This window comes from Penicillium brevicompactum, assembly GCF_028827555.1.
Source record: "Penicillium brevicompactum strain IBT 35665 chromosome Unknown utg000001l_segment0_segment0, whole genome shotgun sequence".
NCBI lineage: Eukaryota > Fungi > Ascomycota > Eurotiomycetes > Eurotiales > Aspergillaceae > Penicillium > Penicillium brevicompactum.
The window spans coordinates 3,007,034-3,027,831 of NW_026623203.1; the positions used below are offsets into that span (position 1 = coordinate 3,007,034).

Below are 20,798 nucleotides of genomic sequence, written 5' to 3' on the forward strand. Positions count from 1 at the left end.
TCCTCGCATACCTTTTCTCTCTTCGCTTTTCTACATATTTTTCGACCCTCCTACCTACCTACCGCTTCTTACGCTACATGTGAAACGCCGGGCATGGCCCGAACTCCCTATTCGACTTCTGGAGTCACTCGAAACCTTGTGACTTCATCCTTCATCTTCTTACGGTCTTTTGCAGCGACTTTTTGAAACTTTTTTTCTCTGTTTATTTTGCATCCATGACCTTCTGTTCGGCGTGGGATTGGATTTATTTTTTGAGCCCCCCTTTTTTTTTTCTCCTTTCATTGCATTACCCGACTTGCCTACCCTTGTTATTTTTCTTACATATGCTCATGGTATTGTCGGGGGTAAAGAATTACATGTTATGCGCATGTTGTACATGATACCTTGTTCGTTTTGATGCAAATGCTTTTACGTGTGCTCCGTGGCGATACGGAGTACATTCAACATACTTAATCATTGTTTATAGATATAGCCAATACGAATTGACCATACATTTTTACTTACTTGCGCTTTTTGGTGTTTCTCTTGGCTTAAACTAGCCTGCGCCTCGTTGGCGGAATATTGGGGCTTGGGATCAGCTTTCTTTGTTCCCTTGACGCTTGACCAATCTGCTCTGCGCCCATTATGTTTGCAGTCAGAGGACAACAGAGATACCAGTCTCTTATTCTCTGTTCTTGGAGGAAAAAGAAAGACAATCTTTGCTTTATTATACAGGACGACCTCGTTCAAGTCACAGACAGTCAACCTTCGATTCCAAGGTTCTCCCTTGGTTCAAACTGGTCCTCGCTCTCTCAAAGCGATTTCTCAATCTAACAGAAGAGGAAAAAAAGCAATCCCACGAAGTGAGGATCATCGGCTTTCCAATTGAAACCAAAATTTATACCAACACCATGGCCGACGAGTTCCCGCCCTATGTACCAATGCCCTCGCTCGGCCACGAGCTCGGTTTAATGTTCGGTTTCTTCAGTCTATGTCTAGCGGTCATGGCAGCCTATGTGGTTATCTGGCGTGGTGAGTCGTCGTCCTTTCGCTTCAATGTAGCCCAGCACCTAAAGACTGGATGAGCCCTGGAGGAATCCCCGTACCTTTTCTTCCCTGATGCCGGCAAGACTGTTATATCAAAGCCCAACAACTAACAAGGAAAAAAAGTATCTCAAAGACGCATCCACGCCCAAGACCTCGCCCGGCGCAAAGCATTCCGTAATAGTCGATCACCATTCGGTCAAAAACTAGGAACAACAACCTCCATAACGGCCGGGACTAGAAGCCCCAGTCCCACCAAAAGTGATGTTTATGGAAAAGTCCTTGATTTCTATACTATACCCCAGGACCGGGTCGAGTTACCTGTTCACGGTATGGAGTTGCTGAGGAGTGGGAAGGCTATTGGATCTCGGATGGGGCCACTGACCTCGCATGCATTGAGTCCCTTGGGCTCAAAGCATCCAAAAGGGTTGCTGGACTCTGGACCTGCTGCGGAAATGGTGCCTTCGTCTGGGGCTATTGTGAGTCCTACTGGGGGTGGAGGGGTTGAGTCTATCATTGGGCTTGCATTGTCACCTCCGCATGATCGAGATCAGCGCCCTTTTCGTGTGGGGGGTTATCGGACTGAGAGTCCGGCGAGAAGAGCTGGAGGACAAGGTGGTCTTGTTAAGATTGGAGAGGGTTCGAGTTAGAAGTTGAATGATGTGTTCTGTTCCACTTTGGCATCTTCCAGTGTTTCTAAGCCGATACGAGGAATGGAATTGCGATTGGGATATGCTTCTATTATGTCATATTTTGACCTTTAAAGCCATCTAATTATCAATAGTAGCACCTCAAAAGTATAAGTACAGTCTATTTGCATCATATCGTACAACCTATCCAGTCTTTTACCCACACACGGGCTCGTCAAATCCACTCGTCCACAGCAACGAGCCCATGATGACGATGAGAAATCCCAGCGCAACAACGACACTCGTAACACCATACACATACGCATGGCGGCGGCGCGATAGCCCATTCAACTCAGCAACCCATGTACTGATAGTAGTCGCACTGCCACAAAAGCCATCCATAACGCCCTGCAAAACCTGACAACCCGTCAACGCAGCAGGAACCACCGCCCCAAGGCCACTGACATGCTGCAGATCATAGCAAACCCCTTCAATGACCGTGCCAAAGATATTGGCAGTGAAAGTACCCAGTGGGAATGCTGGAATCCGACTATTAAGATAAATCGAAAGATAAAATCGAAGCAGACATCCAAGCGGCGCAAAGACCACCGCGAACACCGCTCTCCCACGCCAGACCTCCGAGCCCTCATGTCGATCTGGCGGCCAAATCGCAAGAAACACAGCACCAAGCCAACACCCCCAAGCCAGCACGACAACGAGACGATCGCAAACCCGCCTCGTGAACGCAAACGGCACGGTGGGGGTGTAACGCGCCAGAGCAAGAGCTAGGTGGGCACCGAAGATCAGCGCCGACAGACTGAGCGACACAGTGAGCAAGATGACGCCGACAAGCGCCATGAAGCTATACCCGCCGTTCCGGGATGCGATAGCTGTCCCGGACGGCAGCGAGGGATCCGGGAGGGCATTAGCGAGAGCGAGAAAGACATCACGAATAAAAGACGAGAATGAAGTACAGCAGCCGCAGAAGCCCGTCGTCAGACCAATGTATAGTGGGATAGTTTTCTTGACTGCTTTATGATTTTGAGCGGCTGTGATCGCATCCGTATCTGCAGCCTTGGGCTCGCCCCACTCTTCGCGGAAGAGGTTCTTGTCTTCGCTCAGGAAGCCCATTACTAGGCTTCCGCTGACGTTTGCCCATAGCACGCCTGTTACGACGGGTGCGCCGGAGTAGAATGTTAGGGCTTGGAGACCTAGGCGGGCGAGAGTGCCGAGGAAGGAGAAGAAGATTAGGTAGGAGACGGTGTAGAGGTGTGTTGCGTGTTTCGAGAGGGGTGCAGATGCAGGCTTGGGCGCTGGATCACGTTCCCATGATTGACGCTGCACTGGGGGTTGTTGGACTGGTTGAGGTGCCGCAGTCTCTGTTAGAGGGTAGTCGGTGGCTTTGCTGCCGACATCCATTGTGAAAGGGAGGAGGAGGAGGGAAAAAGAATGCCAAGACCCGGAGACCGAGTGGGTCATGTGGAGACCGATAAGGCTCTATACAAACGAGGGGAAGATAAGAAGCTACCCTCTGCACTGCTTGCTCCTGCTTCTGCTTCTGCTTCTGCTTCCTCTCTCTCTCTCTCTCTCTCTCTCTCTGTGTGTGTCTCTCTCTCAATATAGCCCATCATGCCTCTCCCATCCAATGTCCACATCTCCTCTCACCCTTGTCTCCAAGCCAAGCTCTCTCTCATCCGCTCATCCTCAACCACTCCCCGCGAGACAAGAGGTTTAGTCCATGACATTGCCAACATTCTAGGCGTCGAAGCCTTCTCAGGCCTCAGGCTAGTCAAGACTGGAACCGTAAGTCCTGCTAGCACCTTCACCTACCATACTGACATTCACAGGACACCACCCCTCTCGGAATCGAGTATGAAACGCAAGGCATCGACCCAGCAGACCTAGCCTTAGTACCAATCCTCAGATCCGGTCTAGGAATGGTAGATGGTGAGTAACAAAGACATTCCAACATCTAACCCTCCCCCTCTACACCCTTTTCTGCCCTTTTTGTACCCCCCAGCCCAGCCCTGTCCCTGTCCAACTTATTCCCGCCGAGCCCATGCACTGCAACCCCAAAAGCCTAACCCCGCTTACACCGTACACCGTACCCAGCCCTGAACGACCTCCTCCCCACCCCGGTACCAGTCTACCACCTGGGTCTCTTCCGCGAGAAAGTCTCCCTCCAACCAGTAGAATACTATAACAACCTCCCCTTCCACCGGTCGGAGTTATCTCCTGCTTCCCCCGCATCTCTAGATCCAACCACCAACACCGCAGCTGCTACCCTGGCTGTACTGCTGGATCCTATTATTGCGACTGGTGCGACGGCCGAAGCGGCTATCCAGCTTCTGCGTGATTGGGGTGTTCAGAAGGTGATTATGCTGAGTGTGCTTGGTTCCGAGGAGGGTATTCAGCGTGCTGCTGGGGTTTGGGAGAATGTGGAGGTGTATGTTGGTGGTGTGGATAAGGGTGTCAATGAGAAGGGTATGATTGTGCCTGGAATTGGAGATATTGGTGATCGACTGTTTGTCGCTATGGGCAAATAGGTTGCTAGTGGTGGCTATTTCTCATTTTCGGTCATAGATACAATAAAGTCAATTTATCTTTGTATTTGTGGTCTCGTCTACTTTGAGTCTGAATTGGCTTTAGTTTCTGGTGGTGGCTTCTGGGTATATTGGGCGTCCATCAAGGGGGGCACTGGCAGACTCTGTAGTGGTGGCGCTGAATCAGTGGTGGCCTAGATGGCCGCGACTGACGTCGCCACTAAGGATAACCGTCGGCTGGACATTACAGTCAGGGGCAATGGTGAAGTCATGATAATTACGATAAGAAGAGAAGAGAAAGTGGCCAGGTGATGTGGAAGACTTAGAGCTTGGCTACACCTATCGATTTACATTTGGATCAAAAGTTGAGGTGAAATCCCCGCCAGATTATTCATTGATTACGTATAGTACATAAAGAAAGAGGCATCAAAACATGTGCAAGAGAAAACTGCAAGCGAAAAAAAGCAATGCTAGGCATGAAAGGACATCAAAACAGCAACGGGACGGGGAGAAAAAAGGCATGCAGGCAATGAAAATCAAATACAACGGGCTAGAAAAAAACCAGCCCAAGAAGCAGAATCAGACAAAGGAAATGAAAAATCAGCAACGCATCACGAACGCAGGAAAGTCAAAAGGTATCGAGAACAAAAAAAGCAGATGGACGGGAGGGGGCACAATTAGGTGTTAAAATGAAACCATAAAGTCAAACTCCACGGAGTGCGAAAGAACACACAGGACCAGCCAGGTGTCGAAGACGGAAAGCAGAAACACCACACTGGACTCCCTGGTGCAAGAAAAGCAGGGAAGATGCAAGCAGAAGAACAAGAAAAGAAGCCCATAGGACCGGAAACCACCGAGAGGGGCATCAAAAGGCGAAGAGGATTGCAGAGAAAAACAAACACCCCGCCGTGCCCACTGGTAGGTCCAGCCCGGATTCCCGAGTGTCCCAATGAAACCGTCCAGAAATGAGAGTAAGAACCCGAAAAACAACATCAAAGTGCAGGAAATAAGAAAAAAAGCAGATCAACTCAAGGAAAATGACTCAAGGAGATTTAGTATGCTGTGCCGACGCTAGCAAGCGACTTGGTGGGCACAGCATGAATAGGCTGATCCTTGCCGACACGAAGAGAGTCCTCGTATCCAACAAGAGCCTGAGAGTGGAGTTTGAAAGATTCGCCCATCAACTTGGTGATTCTGTAAAGATGGTTAGTGATCAATTCAGTAGAAAGAAAGAGGGTGGAAGAACATACCCCCAGACAACCACGCCGTCTAGGATGTTACCCCATACACGGGCGACGGTGGAGCTGAGTTTGCCAAATGCGTCGATGGCATCGTCGTCAAACAGATTGCGGACCTTGTTGTAAAGGGCCAGCTCGGCCTCAGTGGCAGGTTCATCGTCATGTTCCAGGCGGTAGAGCCACAGGCTGAGAATGACCATCAAGTCAAGGCCGCAGAGCGGGTGCTCAACACTCCAGTTGGTGGCGGAAGTCTTCGCGACCCAGTTGATACCCTGAATGGCGGCGATCTCAATGCACTCAAAGCATTGCTGGATCACCTTGTTCATCTCCTGGGAGCGCTTGACCTTCTCGCGGGCAACAGTCATGGCAGCGGCGACCTCGTAGGAGGAGTGGTACCGCATAGCCTCCTGGATGGATTTCAGATCAACTTCCAGACGGGCGCGGGTGTTGCGGTAGACTGCCATGGAGTTGAAGATCAACGGGTGACCCTTCTGGGGAGTGCTGAGAGGGACGACAATTGTCTCGGGCTCGCAAAGCTCGAGGGAAGTCTCCCAGGTCTCGAGGGCCAGGCGCAACTTGTACTCGGTGACGACATCTTGGAGTGCCTCAAAGCTGCGCTTGTGGTTCCAGACTTGCAAGAACAAGGCATTGATCAGAACACGAGTAGCGAAAGCGCTGTAACGGGTCTGTTCGCCTTGGAACAAGAAGTCGTGGGCCTCGCGGACGGTAAGGGCGCTGGAGCCCATGCTGCGGCGCCAGGTCTCATCGTCGGCTGCATCCAAGTTCCAGAGGGACTCGGAAGAGGGGAGTTCCAAATCGTCGAACTCGTCGAAGCTCATGGCCGGAGTGTGGTTGAAGGTGAGTGTCAGCATTCCGAAGAAAATGTACACGGCGAAGTATGTACGGCGGCAGGACTCGTCCTCGATCCACTCTTCACGGGAGGGCTGTACACCTTGGCGAGCCTGAACTCGCACCTTCATCTGGTATCGGTTACCAGCGACCATATTGGCCAACAGGCTCTTAATTGAGCAGGTCCATTCGAGACCCTTCGGGTCACCGCTCCAGCTCTCAAACACCATGTTCAACAAGGTAGCTTGCATCAACCAGAGGGGGCATCGGCGAGAGTCGAAGTTGTCCTTCTGTTGCAGGAATTGGTTGACCAGAACCTTGGAGCCGACGTGGAGCATGAAAGCGTGCTCGCGCTCAAAGGTGTAGAGCGCACCAATCGACAATACTGCGAGCAACAAAGGTGCCGAGATTTTCGAGGGTGAGAACGATTCCTGGTGGAGGAAGGGCAAGTGAGGATGGTACAGGTTGAAGTAAGTAGACAAGTACCGGTTCAACGCAATAGTGGGGGAAGCTGGAAAGTATCGGGAAGCGCACCAAGGCTGTCCGATGCCTGCACACGGTCCACCACGTAGCTCCGTTCCATCTCATTGGCGATTTGGGGCGCCTTGGGAAGGGTCAGTGCCTGGCTGGGGCCGGGTGAACGACGGTAGTTAACAGGGCTGACTGGGCCAGTCATCGAGGGGTACGGCGAGAGGGCATTGGGAGTGGAGTGTCCCGACATGGGGAGCGAGTTGGACATGAGAATGTCTCCGACGGGGCCATGACGGTCAACGAGGGTGGGCATCGAGCCGGGTTCGGAGGCTAGGGTGTCCCATGGCATCTGGGGCAAGGTGGCGTTCCCGGAGAGGTAGGGCTCAAAGGAACCGCGTCCTGGGGAGAGCGATTCGGAACGTTCGGAGACCTGACCGGTCGCCGCAGCTGCAGCCTTATGTTGGAAATCTGTCATCAACATGGCTGCAGTTTCAATGTCGACCATACCGTCGCTACTTGCCTCAATCTGCTCCAGGGTCGTCGGGTCAATGGTGACCGACGGCTTAGCTGGGGCAGACGAGTTTTTCTGAACCCCTCCACCACGTCTGCGGCCCTCTGCGACGAGAGGAATACCGCCATCTTTGGCGTGCACGGTTCGATCATGGCGCAGAAGAAGGTCACGACGGACAAAGGTACTGCGACATTTTAAGCACTTGAAGGGTCTCTCTTTTGTGTCTGTGATTTCCAAATTAGTCACACAAGAGACGAAACGCGAGGAAACGCGAGGGGAAAGAGCGCGGGAGGTGTGCCCAGGTGGAATGAGGGGCTTACGGGAGCGTTCATGACGACTGCGATGTTCGCTTCTGCTGAATGCGCGATTACAGAATTGGCACTTGTATTTCTTCTCGGGGGCAGATGCCTTCTTTGCCGGCGAGTTGCTGGCTGTCCCGGGTGCGGAAGGAGCCATATGTGCGGTTTGATTTAGAGAAAGAACGAGATCGGTGGTATCGTCCCTTGGGTGATTTCGCACCGGTTCTGTAGGCGTGTCGACGACAAGAGTTCGGTGGGGAGTCTGATCATTCCTCGGGGATAGCAAAGGGTATCGGGATAAAAGTGGTTGTCCAGCCACAAATTAAAAACAAACGCTGTGAAAGGGGAATAAAAACGAAGTCGCGGATTAAAGGTGGGAGGAAGGAAGAGGGGAAGGAGAGGGGAAAGAGGAGGAGAAATAAGAAGGAATTTTGGAATTTCGAAATCGGGTTTTGGGGGGAGGGGGGCAATGGGAAGGGAGGGGGAGAAAAAGGACGTGGGCCTAAGCTCATCGCTTACTACGCGTGAGGCGCGCAGTGTAGACCAGCGTTACAGAAAGCGGGACTTGGTAAAATAAAATCACGAAAAAAAGAAAAAAAAGCACAGGACAAGACCAGAGGGGGGAGACCCAGCCACCCTCGATTTACGGCCACGCACTGTTCGTTCCTACACCCACACCCACATTTACCTATGAAGATGCCCCCCCTTTCCCTTTCTTTACCATACAGAATCGACACGTCGTAATTATTCCCAAAGCCCTATAGATTTGGCCCGATCTCAGCCCACATGGTTTACTTTCAGCTTTCCCCCTTGGGCCATTATTTGATCATTTCGACTAATAATCTACACTGGAGGTGCACATCGTCGATCGGTGTCCACTGGACGGAGTAAGTACGGAGTACAGTACAAGCAACCTGCGAGGGTGTTCGATTGAACCCCTCGCTGGGGGAAAGTTCTTTGTTTACGGCATGTGAGGTTATTCCCCTTTATTGTCTCAAAGACTTTCAAATACCTACGTATGTGAACTCCCCCTACAGGGGGGGAGGTAATCCCGAGCTTATACCCAGATAGTCAGGTACGAGTACATTGCCCAATGCAAGCTAGGATAAGTACTCCGTACTATGTACTCTTTAACTACGGAGTATCCAAAGTGAACTCCATCATTCCGGAGCCCAAGACTTATCGCGAGTTAGGTGTCATATTGAGAATTGATACGGACCTCGGGAGTAGTTGGTTATGATTGCATAGATTTCATTGATAGGTCTCAACCATGGTTCACTGGTCGGCTTACCCCTCCAAACCCCTCCGATCGACTATCGCAGCTGTCACCTAGTCCGTATACACTTACGGAGTACGGAGTACATATCATACAATCAGAATGAGACAGGGTGGATTTTCTCTGGTTATGACAATGTGAGTTGCTGCCAAGAATGGAAAGCACTTGCACTTCCGTTGTATCACTTTAAGTCGAGATCTGTCTAGCGTGGCTACTTGTAATTCATCTGTCAACCTTGGAACCTGATGGCTTTGTTGTCTGAAAAAGATCATCCCGTACTTTGGTCGCCTCACTAAATTGACTGGTCCAGATTGCGTCTCACCTGGCCGAAATCACAGTCTCCCTGGGCCTATGATCATCACCTTGTGGCTGTTCACCAGTTTGTGCCACGCTGGAGATTACGTTGTATGGCTACCATCATGCCATGTACGATAACCTCATGTATCGTACTCAAGTAGATTCGATATACCCTGTCTTTGTACTGTACAGATCGAGGCATCACCTGCCGGACTGCATGGAGAAAGATCTGCATGCAAAGGCAGAACGCGAATCGGAGCTTTGGGTGGTCCACCGGTCAATCATCTCATCATCTGATTACGAGCCGAGTCCTCTTCGTACGGAGTACTCCGTGGTTTGAATGGAGTAAGAGGAACAACCATGCATACTAAAAGCCCGACCGTCTGCACTACAAACACTCTCTTCTTTGCGACTCAGGGTCCACTTCTGAAAAGTGTTTTACACCGCAAAAAGCTGGCCGTTACCTATCACTCCCAATTTGAGCATCGCGAATTCCCGGGTAGTGGGGTGGGGCCACCGTCTTACATCATTGGAGCAACGCGGTTACTTGGGGAACGCGCTTTGGAACACGGCTCTTCACCTTTATTCGAGCTCGCATAACCTGCAAAATCAACTCTTAGCCTCTGTCTGAGCACCCCCTTGATTCGCGGATGCCGATTCCCTAATTTTCCTCCCGAGCTCCCGGCTGATCATCGAAGCCCGAGCGAAACTTCATCGAATCTGAAGCTGGGCGAAATCGACCAAATCTTAACGCGCAGCGGTGAAACTGAGTGGCTGCGTCGGAGGGATGCCCTTTGAACCTACACTGAGGTTCTGTTGGACAATCCAACCAGTTGCTGACCTTGGGACCTTTGGGCTCGATCCACTTCCCGATGCAGCGGACCGAGCCAGCTAACGTTCTCGACCCAGGAACAAGAAAAAAAAGATGACGGTGATATCGCATAGAGCGGTGACTTGACCGCCGAGAACCCTGTGAGTGCGATTCCCTTGCCTCGACAAATGAATCGGCCGATCCACCATTCTCAATCCCTTGGGCCGCAAATCCGGACTATGTCTCTCATTCCATGCCCCTCCAAGCGGTCAAAAGGACGAAAGAACCATCTCCATCTCCATCAAAAACCCGCCCAATAATGGATCTACACTGGCGATCCAATCGGACTAGTTACGAATCAGGCCTTTGTATAGTGTCCTCCGTACTCCGTACTCCGTACTTGTATTTGCCCACAACGCCCTGATCCACTCCAGCAAGCCTGCTGCCGTTGCAAGAATTTCAAGAGTGTGCTTCCCCGGCGCCGGCCCCTGAGCTAGTGGACACCGACAGCCGGGCTTTGTTGGAGCCCATCGTCCCGACAAATCCATAGCCAAGGGAGACCCGGCGTCTCCGCTGACGCCAGGACGGTCTGGAATTTCTCACGGCGTTCTAAGCCCAACTCTAACCCGTCTGAAGCTAAAGATGTCGGTGAAGCCTTATTCGTGTCAATATCTATGATCCTCACCGCTTCTGCAATATGCATCTAAATGTCCTAGCACTATCTTAGTGCTCTCCCCGCCGGTCTCGACCTTGACTCCCGAACATGACGGTCAAGACGGTCCACGGAGAGAGTCCAATGTATAATGATCGCATAAACTCGAAATTGATTTTCATCACACCTGAAACCATCTCCATTGTGCGCGCTATCCCCGATACACTTTCGCTAAAGAATGGGTCTTCGAAAAAAGGACCCCCCAACTTCCCAGCGCATTGGAGCAAGACACTTTCAATGGGGCGTCCTCTCCACCCAACGCGTGCTCTGTAAAGTTGTTTACGAAAAGCGGGCCGCCAGTGGGTTCGAGTATTACACAATAGTAAACCCGCCTGCCTACTTGGGTACAGAAGGTCCATTTCTGAATTGTGTGTTCGTTCCCGTCCCGGCGAACACGAGTCTGGACTCGGACGGCCACGTCCTGTGCCCATATCCAGAGACACGGGTGAGTCGAAGCTTTTAGTGTAGCTGTAATCCAGTACAATTACTTATCGCATGTGGATAAACTGGAAAACGGATTCCGCGATGCAATCAAATTCGCAGTTAATCTCGCTCAATGACTCTACATATGAATGCTTGTAAACCTTGTCCTTCCGCACTTATCCGCGATATCTGCAAGTGTTATTTCCAGCCAAGCATGAAGTAGACAGGTGAAAAGCCTTGTCCGTCGAGATCTTGTCTCAAAGTGGAAACATTGATATGTGGGATGCGATCGCCCCTGGATCGCGACGGAAGGGGACATCCGGGGAAGACCTCCCGGTCCATGGTTCACTGCAGCTCAGATCTTGGTTCGCTTCACGTTCTGATATCGAATCGTCAAGTCCTAATCTAAATGTCTCTGCGAGATGTCCGAATCGACACTGCATGCTTACGGAGGACTCGGTAGGTTAAAAAAAATATATATATATGAGCTGCGCATGCGTGAATCAGCCCTTGTCTCGTTCGCGAGTTGGCTTGTCTGATTGGACAATTGGTCCGATGCAGGGGATACACCATACGTGAGCACAGAGTCATCACATTGGCAATAATATAGTAATTTATTTCTTACACAATTGTCTTGGTACGGAGTAGTTGATAGATTCTTACTTGTCAAACGGAGATGGACCTTTTCCCCCGCGCGGAGCTCCATCAGCGGAATTTTCGAGAAAAAGGTGGACACTGGACTAAGGGGGGGAAGAAAGCAAATGGGAAAGTGACGGAGCAGGGCGGGGGGGGGACCATTGGTGTTTCGAAATTCGTCATTTGATTGCCCGGCGCGCGAAGTAAGGTTTATGGTCTGACGCGACCGTTGTCGAGAACAAAGGAAGTTCGAGAACAAACTTCCATAGTCTGCTGAACTACGGAGTACGGAGGATGGCTTCATTGAATGATTTGATAAGTGGGGGACAGCACGTTTGAGCAGGGGACCATTGGAAGAACCTTGCGAAAGCCGGATATCCGCACGGAGTACGTGTACTCCGTACCAAGAGTGAGAATTGTTCGCGAGGCAGTCCCTGAGTTGCAATGAGACCGAGCCGCGATGGAGGATTTGAAAAAAAAAAGGGGTAACGAGGTGATCAGCAGCATCGGAGACCCAAGATACTGGGTAAACTAGAGGCCGGATTCGAATGTTTATTGGATATGTGCTGCACCCGAGCGGCAGGACTGGGTCTCGGCATGTGGAAATCCGTCCGGTTGGGTGAGCTGTGGTGATGATGTCGTTTGGCTGTGTTCCTGCGACTCCTAATGTCCGACCTGCAAGGAACAAGGAACGAGGGGCTTGGTGGCAAAAGCATCTTTTAGCTTTAGGCTGTTCTATTTGTTGCCAAGTTGGTTGTTTGCAGTGTGCTCAGTCACTTGCAGCTATTGGATTTCTCGCTTTCGGTCTCGGTGGTTATTGGGTGATATATTGATTTTGTTAAGGAATTATGGATGTACTCCGTAGGATGTACGGAGTATAACTAGGTGTATAGAAACACTGGGGGAAATGGTTGTCACAGATGAATGCCTAACTCAATACCTAGGAATTGTGTTTAAGTAGCTGGTGGGCGGTGGGTGACGTTGCAACGAATATCCTTTCGCTGATACTTCATGGTTGGCGGTTAAAGATATGTTATTTCGCACTTATTTGACGCCGCCGGAGCAATCATCACCAACCTTGGAACCTTGGAGGCACCATGTATCCAGTTTAGATATACTCTGTCACCAATGTGAGCTCCGTGGTTTTTAAAACTCAGTTGCGGCGCGTAACGACAGGAGCTCTGGTACTCCGTATACATATTTGCGGAGAATGCGAACCTGGCCGCGCACCATCTTACTATCTCCAGAAAGGGAAAGATATTGTGAGGCACATTTGTACTGTGTACAAACCTTGAGATCATGTACGGAGTAGTGCTTATTAGTGTTTGGTACAAAACTTGATTTTACATGTAAGTCGTGCCCAGGTGATCCAGAGGTCTCGATATTGGGCAAATTGTGAAGGTCAATCGGAAAGTCATTTTGACTGTGTACTCCGCGTCCTCCGAGCTAACTCCATCAGTGTCTGATTCAAAGCGCACAGTCAACAATTCTTGGAATGCAATACACAGTTCGATAAACGTTAGTGTGTTTGGACTCCAGGAACTCAAAATTCAGACGTTTGATCTACACCCTACGAAAACGTATTAACACGGTCGATATTTTTATTGTTACCCAATGATCGATCTCGTGGCCTGTCAAATGAGTAATTGCGACTCTGAACTTAGCATTTGCATACATAGCTCCATGATCCACATTGCATGGGCTTCTTTAACCATGACGGAGCCACAGTATATGTCCTATCTTAAACCTCACTACGCGGTTTTGCATGACTGTGAGGTTCCCAACCTGGCTCTTCCGATGAACACGATATCCACGAAACAGGGTCTTCGATCGTTTCACGTGGCAAACTCCGTTGAAGAACGCACAAGCCAATGGTTTCTGTGGACTCATTGCGCGTCCATTATCGAAATATCAAAGTAACAACCCGCGTCCGTTCCAGCCATCATCCCCATAAGGCAGTCCCCCCGTAAACAAGCGCCTAGACAATCGATCTGAGGTCCTAGACTCATATTTAGGTAAAGTACCTACATACGAAGTACCGAGTGATGATGTGGGCAGTCGATCAACAGACTATGGATTCCACTCGTATGTATCAAGATTAAACAGTGTATGCGAGGTCAGAACCTTGGAACTAATCTCAAAATTGGCCAGGTGCCTGCCATGTGTGCTGATAAGCAAGATATCCATGGATGAAGACCCGACATGTTACGTACCATGGTTCTGATGGATGAAGTGAGTGAAGCAAGCAAAGCTTCTGGCTGGATACAAGTACTAGTTGGTTTCGAAATAGGTCACGCCATGCGTTACCCAATTAAATTCCCCCGTTGGATTCGGGGGTCAGATAGACTTTCTACATCGCATACGGAGTACTCGATAATATCTCATGTATCTTCAACCGCGTTCCCCCAGGGTTGGTTTGATTACAGGTGGAGTGTTAGAGATATATAACCGGTGCCCAGGTGGCCCGTGGCATGGCAGTCCATCGAGTTGATGCAATACGCCACTATTCAGAACAGAACCGTGTCTTATATGCTATGCAGAGAATCTCATATGTCCAACAATGGCCCTGGATCTACCCATGCCTGCATTAGCCATGCTGCGCGGACGTAATTGCCTCTACAGCCACTGGGGACGAGCGCCCGCACGATTCAACCAGAGCCCCGAAAGTGGGACCGAGGAATCCACTTTAGAGTATCGTGATATTTTTTAGATTAAAAACCGCCTTCTAGAACAATTCTGGCGCTAGGTAGTCAGAAAATAGATATCTGCCCCGAAAAGTGTTCAAGGATCATGTATATTACCCGACAATGTAGAAAAAACGAGCAAAGAAAGGTCACACTGCTTTGGGGCCGGGTGTCTGGGTTGGTTGGATATCGTCCCGAGAACGGACCACTAGTCTTGCTCATCACTCCATTCTGCCCTGGTGCACTGAGACACTTGCGACTTGAGCGACTCAACTAAGAAGTCCAGAAGCTCGGGGCCCCTTGCTGTTTTGAAGATACTCTCGTACTTACGGGGAGGATGAAGGGGATAAACTGGATTAACCTCAAAGGACTCCGTATGAGAGGCGGCTTCAGTGAGCTAGCTTGCCTTGGAATCCCAGGCCGTTTGCCGTTTGCCGTTGATAAATGCAGTCGATGCTCCATAGAGACTAACTCCCTAGGGTATCTCTGCCATGTGCCCCCCCTAATTGCCGCGGCCAAAAACAGGCCACTAGGAGGGTCTGAGCCTCCCAGCCCTGTGGATTTATTTTGAAAAATTATTATCAGTACCTGTCACGAAAATGCAGAGTATCAAACGACACGGACATGAGTATTTTCAAGGTCAGCATCTCGTAGTACGGAGTACTCTGTAGTTCATCCCCTTCCCCCAAGCTCTGACCGTCCCAAGTACCGAAAAGGAAGCATGATTATCCACACATAGTGGGGGATCCAAGGCTGTCAAAAAACATGAAAAATAATAAAAAGCGAAAAAAGGAAAAGGCGAAAAACCAAGAAGACACTAGGGAGATACAGAAGAAGGACAAATTATATGAAATTATACCGTGAGCTACTGAACCTTCGTAAGGTAAGACGTACAACATACTACTCCGTACTCCGTACAAGAGAGTACCAGAATGACAGAATAACCAGAGGATGTCATTGTGCGCGGTACCTGTAAGACGGTGGATACGAGAAAATGCATTGTTATCGACGTTCTGTAAGGGAGTTGTAAAATTACTCCGTTACGAAAAGGCAACCAACCGGAAATATCGACTGATCGGGGCTCCAACGTGTATCAATACTGGCATGACACGTCCCGCCTTTTCCCCTAATCCCACCTGCCCTTCAGACTCTCATGGCTTCATATTCTTTCTAATTCTTGGGTTTTTTATTTTTCCACTCTTTTGATAGCCATGAGCGATAATTGAGCTCATCTCAAACCTCTCCCCTCTTCTCCCCAGAAGCACTCTGGATCGTGGCGTTCTCTGTCACACTCCATGTTCGAGGCTCGCGCGGCAGATTTAGCTGTCGACCCTACTGCGCTGGCCAAGTCCCGGACCGTTGCGACCGCATTTGAATACACCGACGAACGGGCGACCACCCCCACAGCCCTGTCCCGCTACTGCGGCCAGGTAGACAGCCACTTGCAGGACCCCCAGTCCAACCTCTCCCCCGTCAAAATGGCCACCGGCTATGCGATCAGTCCCGAGCCCCCCGCGCTCTTCGTCCGGGCCATGTATGACTACGACGCCGACGATCATACCAGTCTGAGCTTCCGTCGCGGCGACATCATTCAGGTCCTCAACCAGCTCGAGACGGGATGGTGGGATGGGGTTATCGATAACGTTCGCGGTTGGTTCCCGAGTAACTATTGCACAGTACTCACAGAAGCGGATGATTTTGGCGACCAGTTCGTGCACCCCCACGACACCGATCTCAGTGCGGACTCCGGCCTGGAAGACGATTATGGCGATGGACACGAAGACGACGAGGCGGACTCCGAAGGCAACTCGCGCGATTCTCAGCCAATTCTCCCTATTGAGGGGGTTCCGGCCGCCAAGGAACAGGAAGAGGCCGCATTCTGGATTCCCCAGGCGACACCAGACGGTCGTCTTTTCTATTTCAATACTCTCACAGGCTATTCTACCATGGAGCTACCTTTCGAGAACCCTACAGCGACAAACGACGGCGGCCCCCGAGATCGTAACAACTTTTTTGTTCCCGACCAGACTCGACCACCACCGGAGCTGATGGCGCGTGGATTCGAGCGAGACGAAGACGAGTACGATGGATCTGCATCCGAGGCAGAAGGGGAATCATTAATGCTGGCTTCACACGACTCGATGTCCCGCCGACGCCAGTCCTTGATGGATGGAGTTTCTCCAGCCACATCCATGGACTCGCTGTATGCTCCAACAGTGAACGACCGCAAAGGCTCGCAAGCGTCTGTCAAGCCACTTCAAATAACGTACAGTTTGGGAGGAAACAGCAACAGCACCAGCACTTCTGTGGCCGATAGCTTCTCCCGACCTTCGATTTCTTCAAATTTCCCCCAGCATTTTGTCGACGATGGCTTCGCACCTCCGATCACTTGGTCTTTGCTCGTTGATAACATGCGCGGTGCTGTAGAGGCCTACAGCCAGACCCTTGTGAATGGTGACCGTGCAGAATACGTGAAAAAGGCCGAGGATATCTCCGATCATCTACGAATGCTACTAGCTGCTGGATCTGATACAACAGACAATCACTCCGGCAATCCCTCAATCATCTCCACCAACAAGGCTTTGTATCCCTACTTCAGAGACATGATGTCCAAGTTCTCGAAGCTGGTCCTTTCGTCTCACATTGCTGCCGCTGATTGGCCCGGAGCCGACTCAGTCAACAAATGCTTACAGGAGGCAGATGGTGTTATGCAGGGTGTGTATGGATATGTGGATGTTGCCCAGCAGCAGCGTGGAGATTTTATCCACCGTATTGTCCCGGGATTCATTGGTGGCAGCTCATCTGGCGGCAGTTGGCAAAACAACGGTGTCTCATTGAATACATCGGGTCCAACATCATTTTTGGTTCCAGATGTAGGAGATCCACGAGCCGAGCCCTCGGTGCCCCTCGATACAGCTTTCCTCGATTCGATTGATATCCTCCGAAGATCATTCGTTGGCAGCATCCGCCGACTAGAGGAGCGATTGATTATCAACAAGAAGATCGTTACCACCGAAGAACACGAAGACATCGCCAATGAAATATCAGCTGCTGCAATCAAGGTGATTGAACAGTTCCGCCCATGGATTTCGTCGGTCGAGTCGATGAACTTGGCTCCTCTGGGAACCAGCTTCCAGAACCCCCAATTAGTAGACTTCAGCTTGCAAAAGCAACGAGTCTATGATGCGATTGGAGACTTCACCCTGGATTGCCAGGCGATTTCTGCACCTCTGGCCGATGAATGGGCTGAGCGTCGCGGGGATTCGCTCGACGATCGCATAACCGCTGTGCGCGGTATTGCTAGGCAACTGGAGAACTGCGTATCTCAGATCGGCTTCTCATTGTCTCTTCTTCTTGAGCAAATTCCCGCCGAACCTGCTCCATCTTCACGCAGCGAAAGCCGCCAAGAAGTGGACGATGATAAATTCAAGAACACTCACACTCGGGGTGACTCCCAAGCGAACATTGCCACTGAGTCGATTGGGATTCCATCTTCCTACGCTCCAGAAAAGGAGGCACCCGAGAAGGTCCGCAGAAATATGGACAAGGCACAGCGGTTCTTCGGCCAAGCACCACCGACAGCTATCACCAGAGAGCCACTTCGGGAGCCCGTCCGCGAACCAGAAGAGACTCCTTGGTTCTTGAAGATGGCCCATGAAGGCGAGGTGTTCTACGATAACAAGACTGATTCACCAATTCTAAAGTGCGGGACGCTCGCCGGATTGGTGGAACATCTTACTCGCCACGATAAGCTTGATGCTTCTTTCAACAACACATTCCTCCTTACATATCGTTCTTTCACTACAGCCTCCGAGCTATTTGAGATGCTCGTCCAGCGATTTAATGTTCAACCGCCCTTCGGCCTGAGCCAAGATGACATGCAAATGTGGATCGATCGCAAACAGAAGCCTATCAGATTCCGTGTGGTCAACATCCTCAAGAGCTGGTTCGATCACTTTTGGATGGAGCCCAACGATGAAGTGAATATGGATCTTCTGCGAAGAGTCCACACCTTCACTCGTGACTCCATCGCTACCACAAAGACCCCCGGAACACCTACATTGCTGGCTGTGATTGAGCAGCGACTCCGAGGACAGGACACAACCTCAAAGCGACTTGTTCCAACTCAAAGCACAGCCGCACCCCAGCCAATTATCCCCAAGAACATGAAGAAACTCAAGTTCCTTGACATTGACCCAACCGAGTTTGCTCGACAGTTGACTATCATCGAGTCGCGCCTTTACTCTAAGATCCGACCGACTGAGTGTTTGAACAAAACATGGCAGAAGAAGGTCGGGCCTGATGAGCCCGAACCAGCCTCTAATGTCAAGGCCTTGATTCTCCACTCTAATCAGCTTACCAACTGGGTGGCCGAGATGATTCTCGCCCAAGGCGACGTCAAGAAACGTGTGGTGGTCATCAAACACTTTGTGAATGTGGCTGATGTAAGTGGTTTTTCAATTTTACGTCGTACAGACAGCATACTAACTCGGTCTTACAGAAATGTCGCACTTTGAACAACTACTCAACACTCACATCAATTATTTCGGCTCTCGGAACTGCCCCGATCCATCGTCTCGGTCGGACATGGGGCCAGGTGAGCGGGCGGACGTCCGCAATTCTGGAACAAATGCGTCGGCTTATGGCTAGTACGAAAAACTTTGGCGAATACCGAGAGACCCTGCATCTCGCCAACCCGCCCTGTATTCCCTTTTTCGGTATGCCTAACTAATAAAGACTAACCCATGTCTCATCCCTGTTAACTTCATGGCTCACACATTTCAGGTGTCTATCTCACGGATTTGACCTTCATTGAAGATGGAATTCCATCGCTTACACCATCAGAACTGATCAACTTTAACAAGCGGGCAAAGACTGCCGAAGTGATTCGTGATATCCAGCAATATCAGAACGTGCCCTATCTCCTACAACCAGTGGGTGAACTTCAGGACTATATTCTCAGCAACCTGCAAGGTGCTGGCGACGTACACGACATGTACGAACGAAGCCTAGAGATCGAGCCTAGGGAGCGCGAGGACGAGAAAATTGCAAGGTATGCCGAAGCCTCAACCAGAGACAAGGGTTCCCTGTTGTTTGCATCCACCGTCGCTATTTTGCGATAATCCGTGTTTTCCCCCTTTTTTTTTAAAGTGGCGTTTGGCATTGGCCTGGATACCCAAATTTGACCTCTTATTCCCTTCTCTCTCCTGGGCAAACAAGACAATGCTCTCAAAACTGTTCGGCTGTTGAGACTAACCGTTTTTGTTTGTGATTTTCGTAGATTGTTATCCGAGTCCGGTTTCTTGTAAACCCGAGACCAAGATCCCTGTCAAGTTGCATCTGCGGGTGCGCCACAAAACAGGTTCGACGCAACATGACGCGCCGACAGCGCCACGATCACGGCCGGGATCCTCAATGGACCCAAGCGACTCCTTTTTAAGGACTTTATCCGACCTCGTGACCATAATCTTATGGTTTCTCCACCCTTGTCCGAAGGGTATCTGCAGATCGATCCATCACATTTGTCAAAGGACCCCCGATAAGTCCTACGGCCCCCACTGTTCATGTCTTCAATACATTGTACAGCAATGACCCTCCAATCATTACACCCAACGAACGACATCTCCTCAACTTTTCTCAACATACCCTTTCCCCGACTCTAGAGCTGGTTGGCTCAGCGGGATTCCTTGTCCAACCCCTTTTTTTCCCTTCTCCTTTTCATTCTATCTCATCTCACACCCGAGACTACCTGCTTTCGGGCTACATACCCCTACCTCTTCTTTGTACTGACTGTGACTTATCGTGGCCATACCTTCGGTGTACATTTTGCCTTTTCTTTTTTCTTTCTACCACATCATATCCCCTTGTGTTCGGGCCAGAGGCAGGTGATATACCTTCACCCTGGCCGTTTCCTGTTTACGCCGTCTTCTGAATAATGATACTTCACGAACGACTTGAGACTTTGTTTTTGTCAGGTGGATTCCCCCTGGTGGAGTTGCCTGGTGCTTTCCATTTCATTGTATCTGGTCCTGGAATATTCCCCATCTGAAGCTTGCCTGAGACATTTCATCCAATAGACGTTCATCTTGATTTGAATTTCAATTGCCTGATTCTCAATTCGTAAATCCCGATGCTAGGTAGACTTGCCCAAGTGGCTTTCGACTGAACCTGCTAAGAGATACGGAGTAACAATGAAGTGGATACACTATTGAGTTCGTAAATTCATTCATTTGCAGCAACTGCATGTTTGGATATTCTATGATCATTATGCATCGAAAAGGTCATTCAAAATAGCAAGACCTGCCGATTGGACAGATTCAACCAAAAATGGCAAACACAAGATGGAGTAAAACCCGCTGAGCGCCCGAGACACCAGTGCAAGACCGAGAAAGAAAG

General features: G+C 50.3%; 4 protein-coding genes across 4 annotated transcripts; 2 read left to right on the top strand and 2 right to left on the bottom strand.

Moving 5' to 3' along the window:
* Positions 1 to 1,868: 1,868 nt before the first annotated feature.
* N7506_000927 (FluC/FEX family fluoride channel) lies at positions 1,869 to 3,071 on the bottom strand (the record flags this gene model as incomplete). Its single annotated transcript, XM_056950223.1, has 1 exon — positions 1,869 to 3,071. One exon carries the CDS (start codon positions 3,069 to 3,071, stop codon positions 1,869 to 1,871), a length of 1,203 nt encoding a protein of 400 aa, XP_056816138.1.
* Positions 3,072 to 3,281: 210 nt separating this feature from the next.
* Positions 3,282 to 4,198, top strand: N7506_000928 (uracil phosphoribosyltransferase; the record flags this gene model as incomplete). Its single annotated transcript, XM_056950224.1, has 3 exons — positions 3,282 to 3,455; positions 3,500 to 3,599; positions 3,765 to 4,198. 3 exons carry the CDS (start codon positions 3,282 to 3,284, stop codon positions 4,196 to 4,198), a joined length of 708 nt encoding a protein of 235 aa, XP_056816139.1.
* Positions 4,199 to 5,247: 1,049 nt separating this feature from the next.
* N7506_000929 (C2H2-type zinc finger protein) lies at positions 5,248 to 7,720 on the bottom strand (the record flags this gene model as incomplete). Its single annotated transcript, XM_056950225.1, has 4 exons — positions 5,248 to 5,389; positions 5,446 to 6,793; positions 6,841 to 7,488; positions 7,585 to 7,720. 4 exons carry the CDS (start codon positions 7,718 to 7,720, stop codon positions 5,248 to 5,250), a joined length of 2,274 nt encoding a protein of 757 aa, XP_056816140.1.
* Positions 7,721 to 15,697: 7,977 nt separating this feature from the next.
* N7506_000930 (putative cell division control protein Cdc25) lies at positions 15,698 to 19,525 on the top strand (the record flags this gene model as incomplete). Its single annotated transcript, XM_056950226.1, has 3 exons — positions 15,698 to 18,847; positions 18,904 to 19,120; positions 19,188 to 19,525. The coding sequence occupies 3 exons, from the start codon at positions 15,698 to 15,700 to the stop codon at positions 19,523 to 19,525; spliced, it is 3,705 nt and encodes a 1,234-aa protein (XP_056816141.1).
* Positions 19,526 to 20,798: the final 1,273 nt, after the last annotated feature.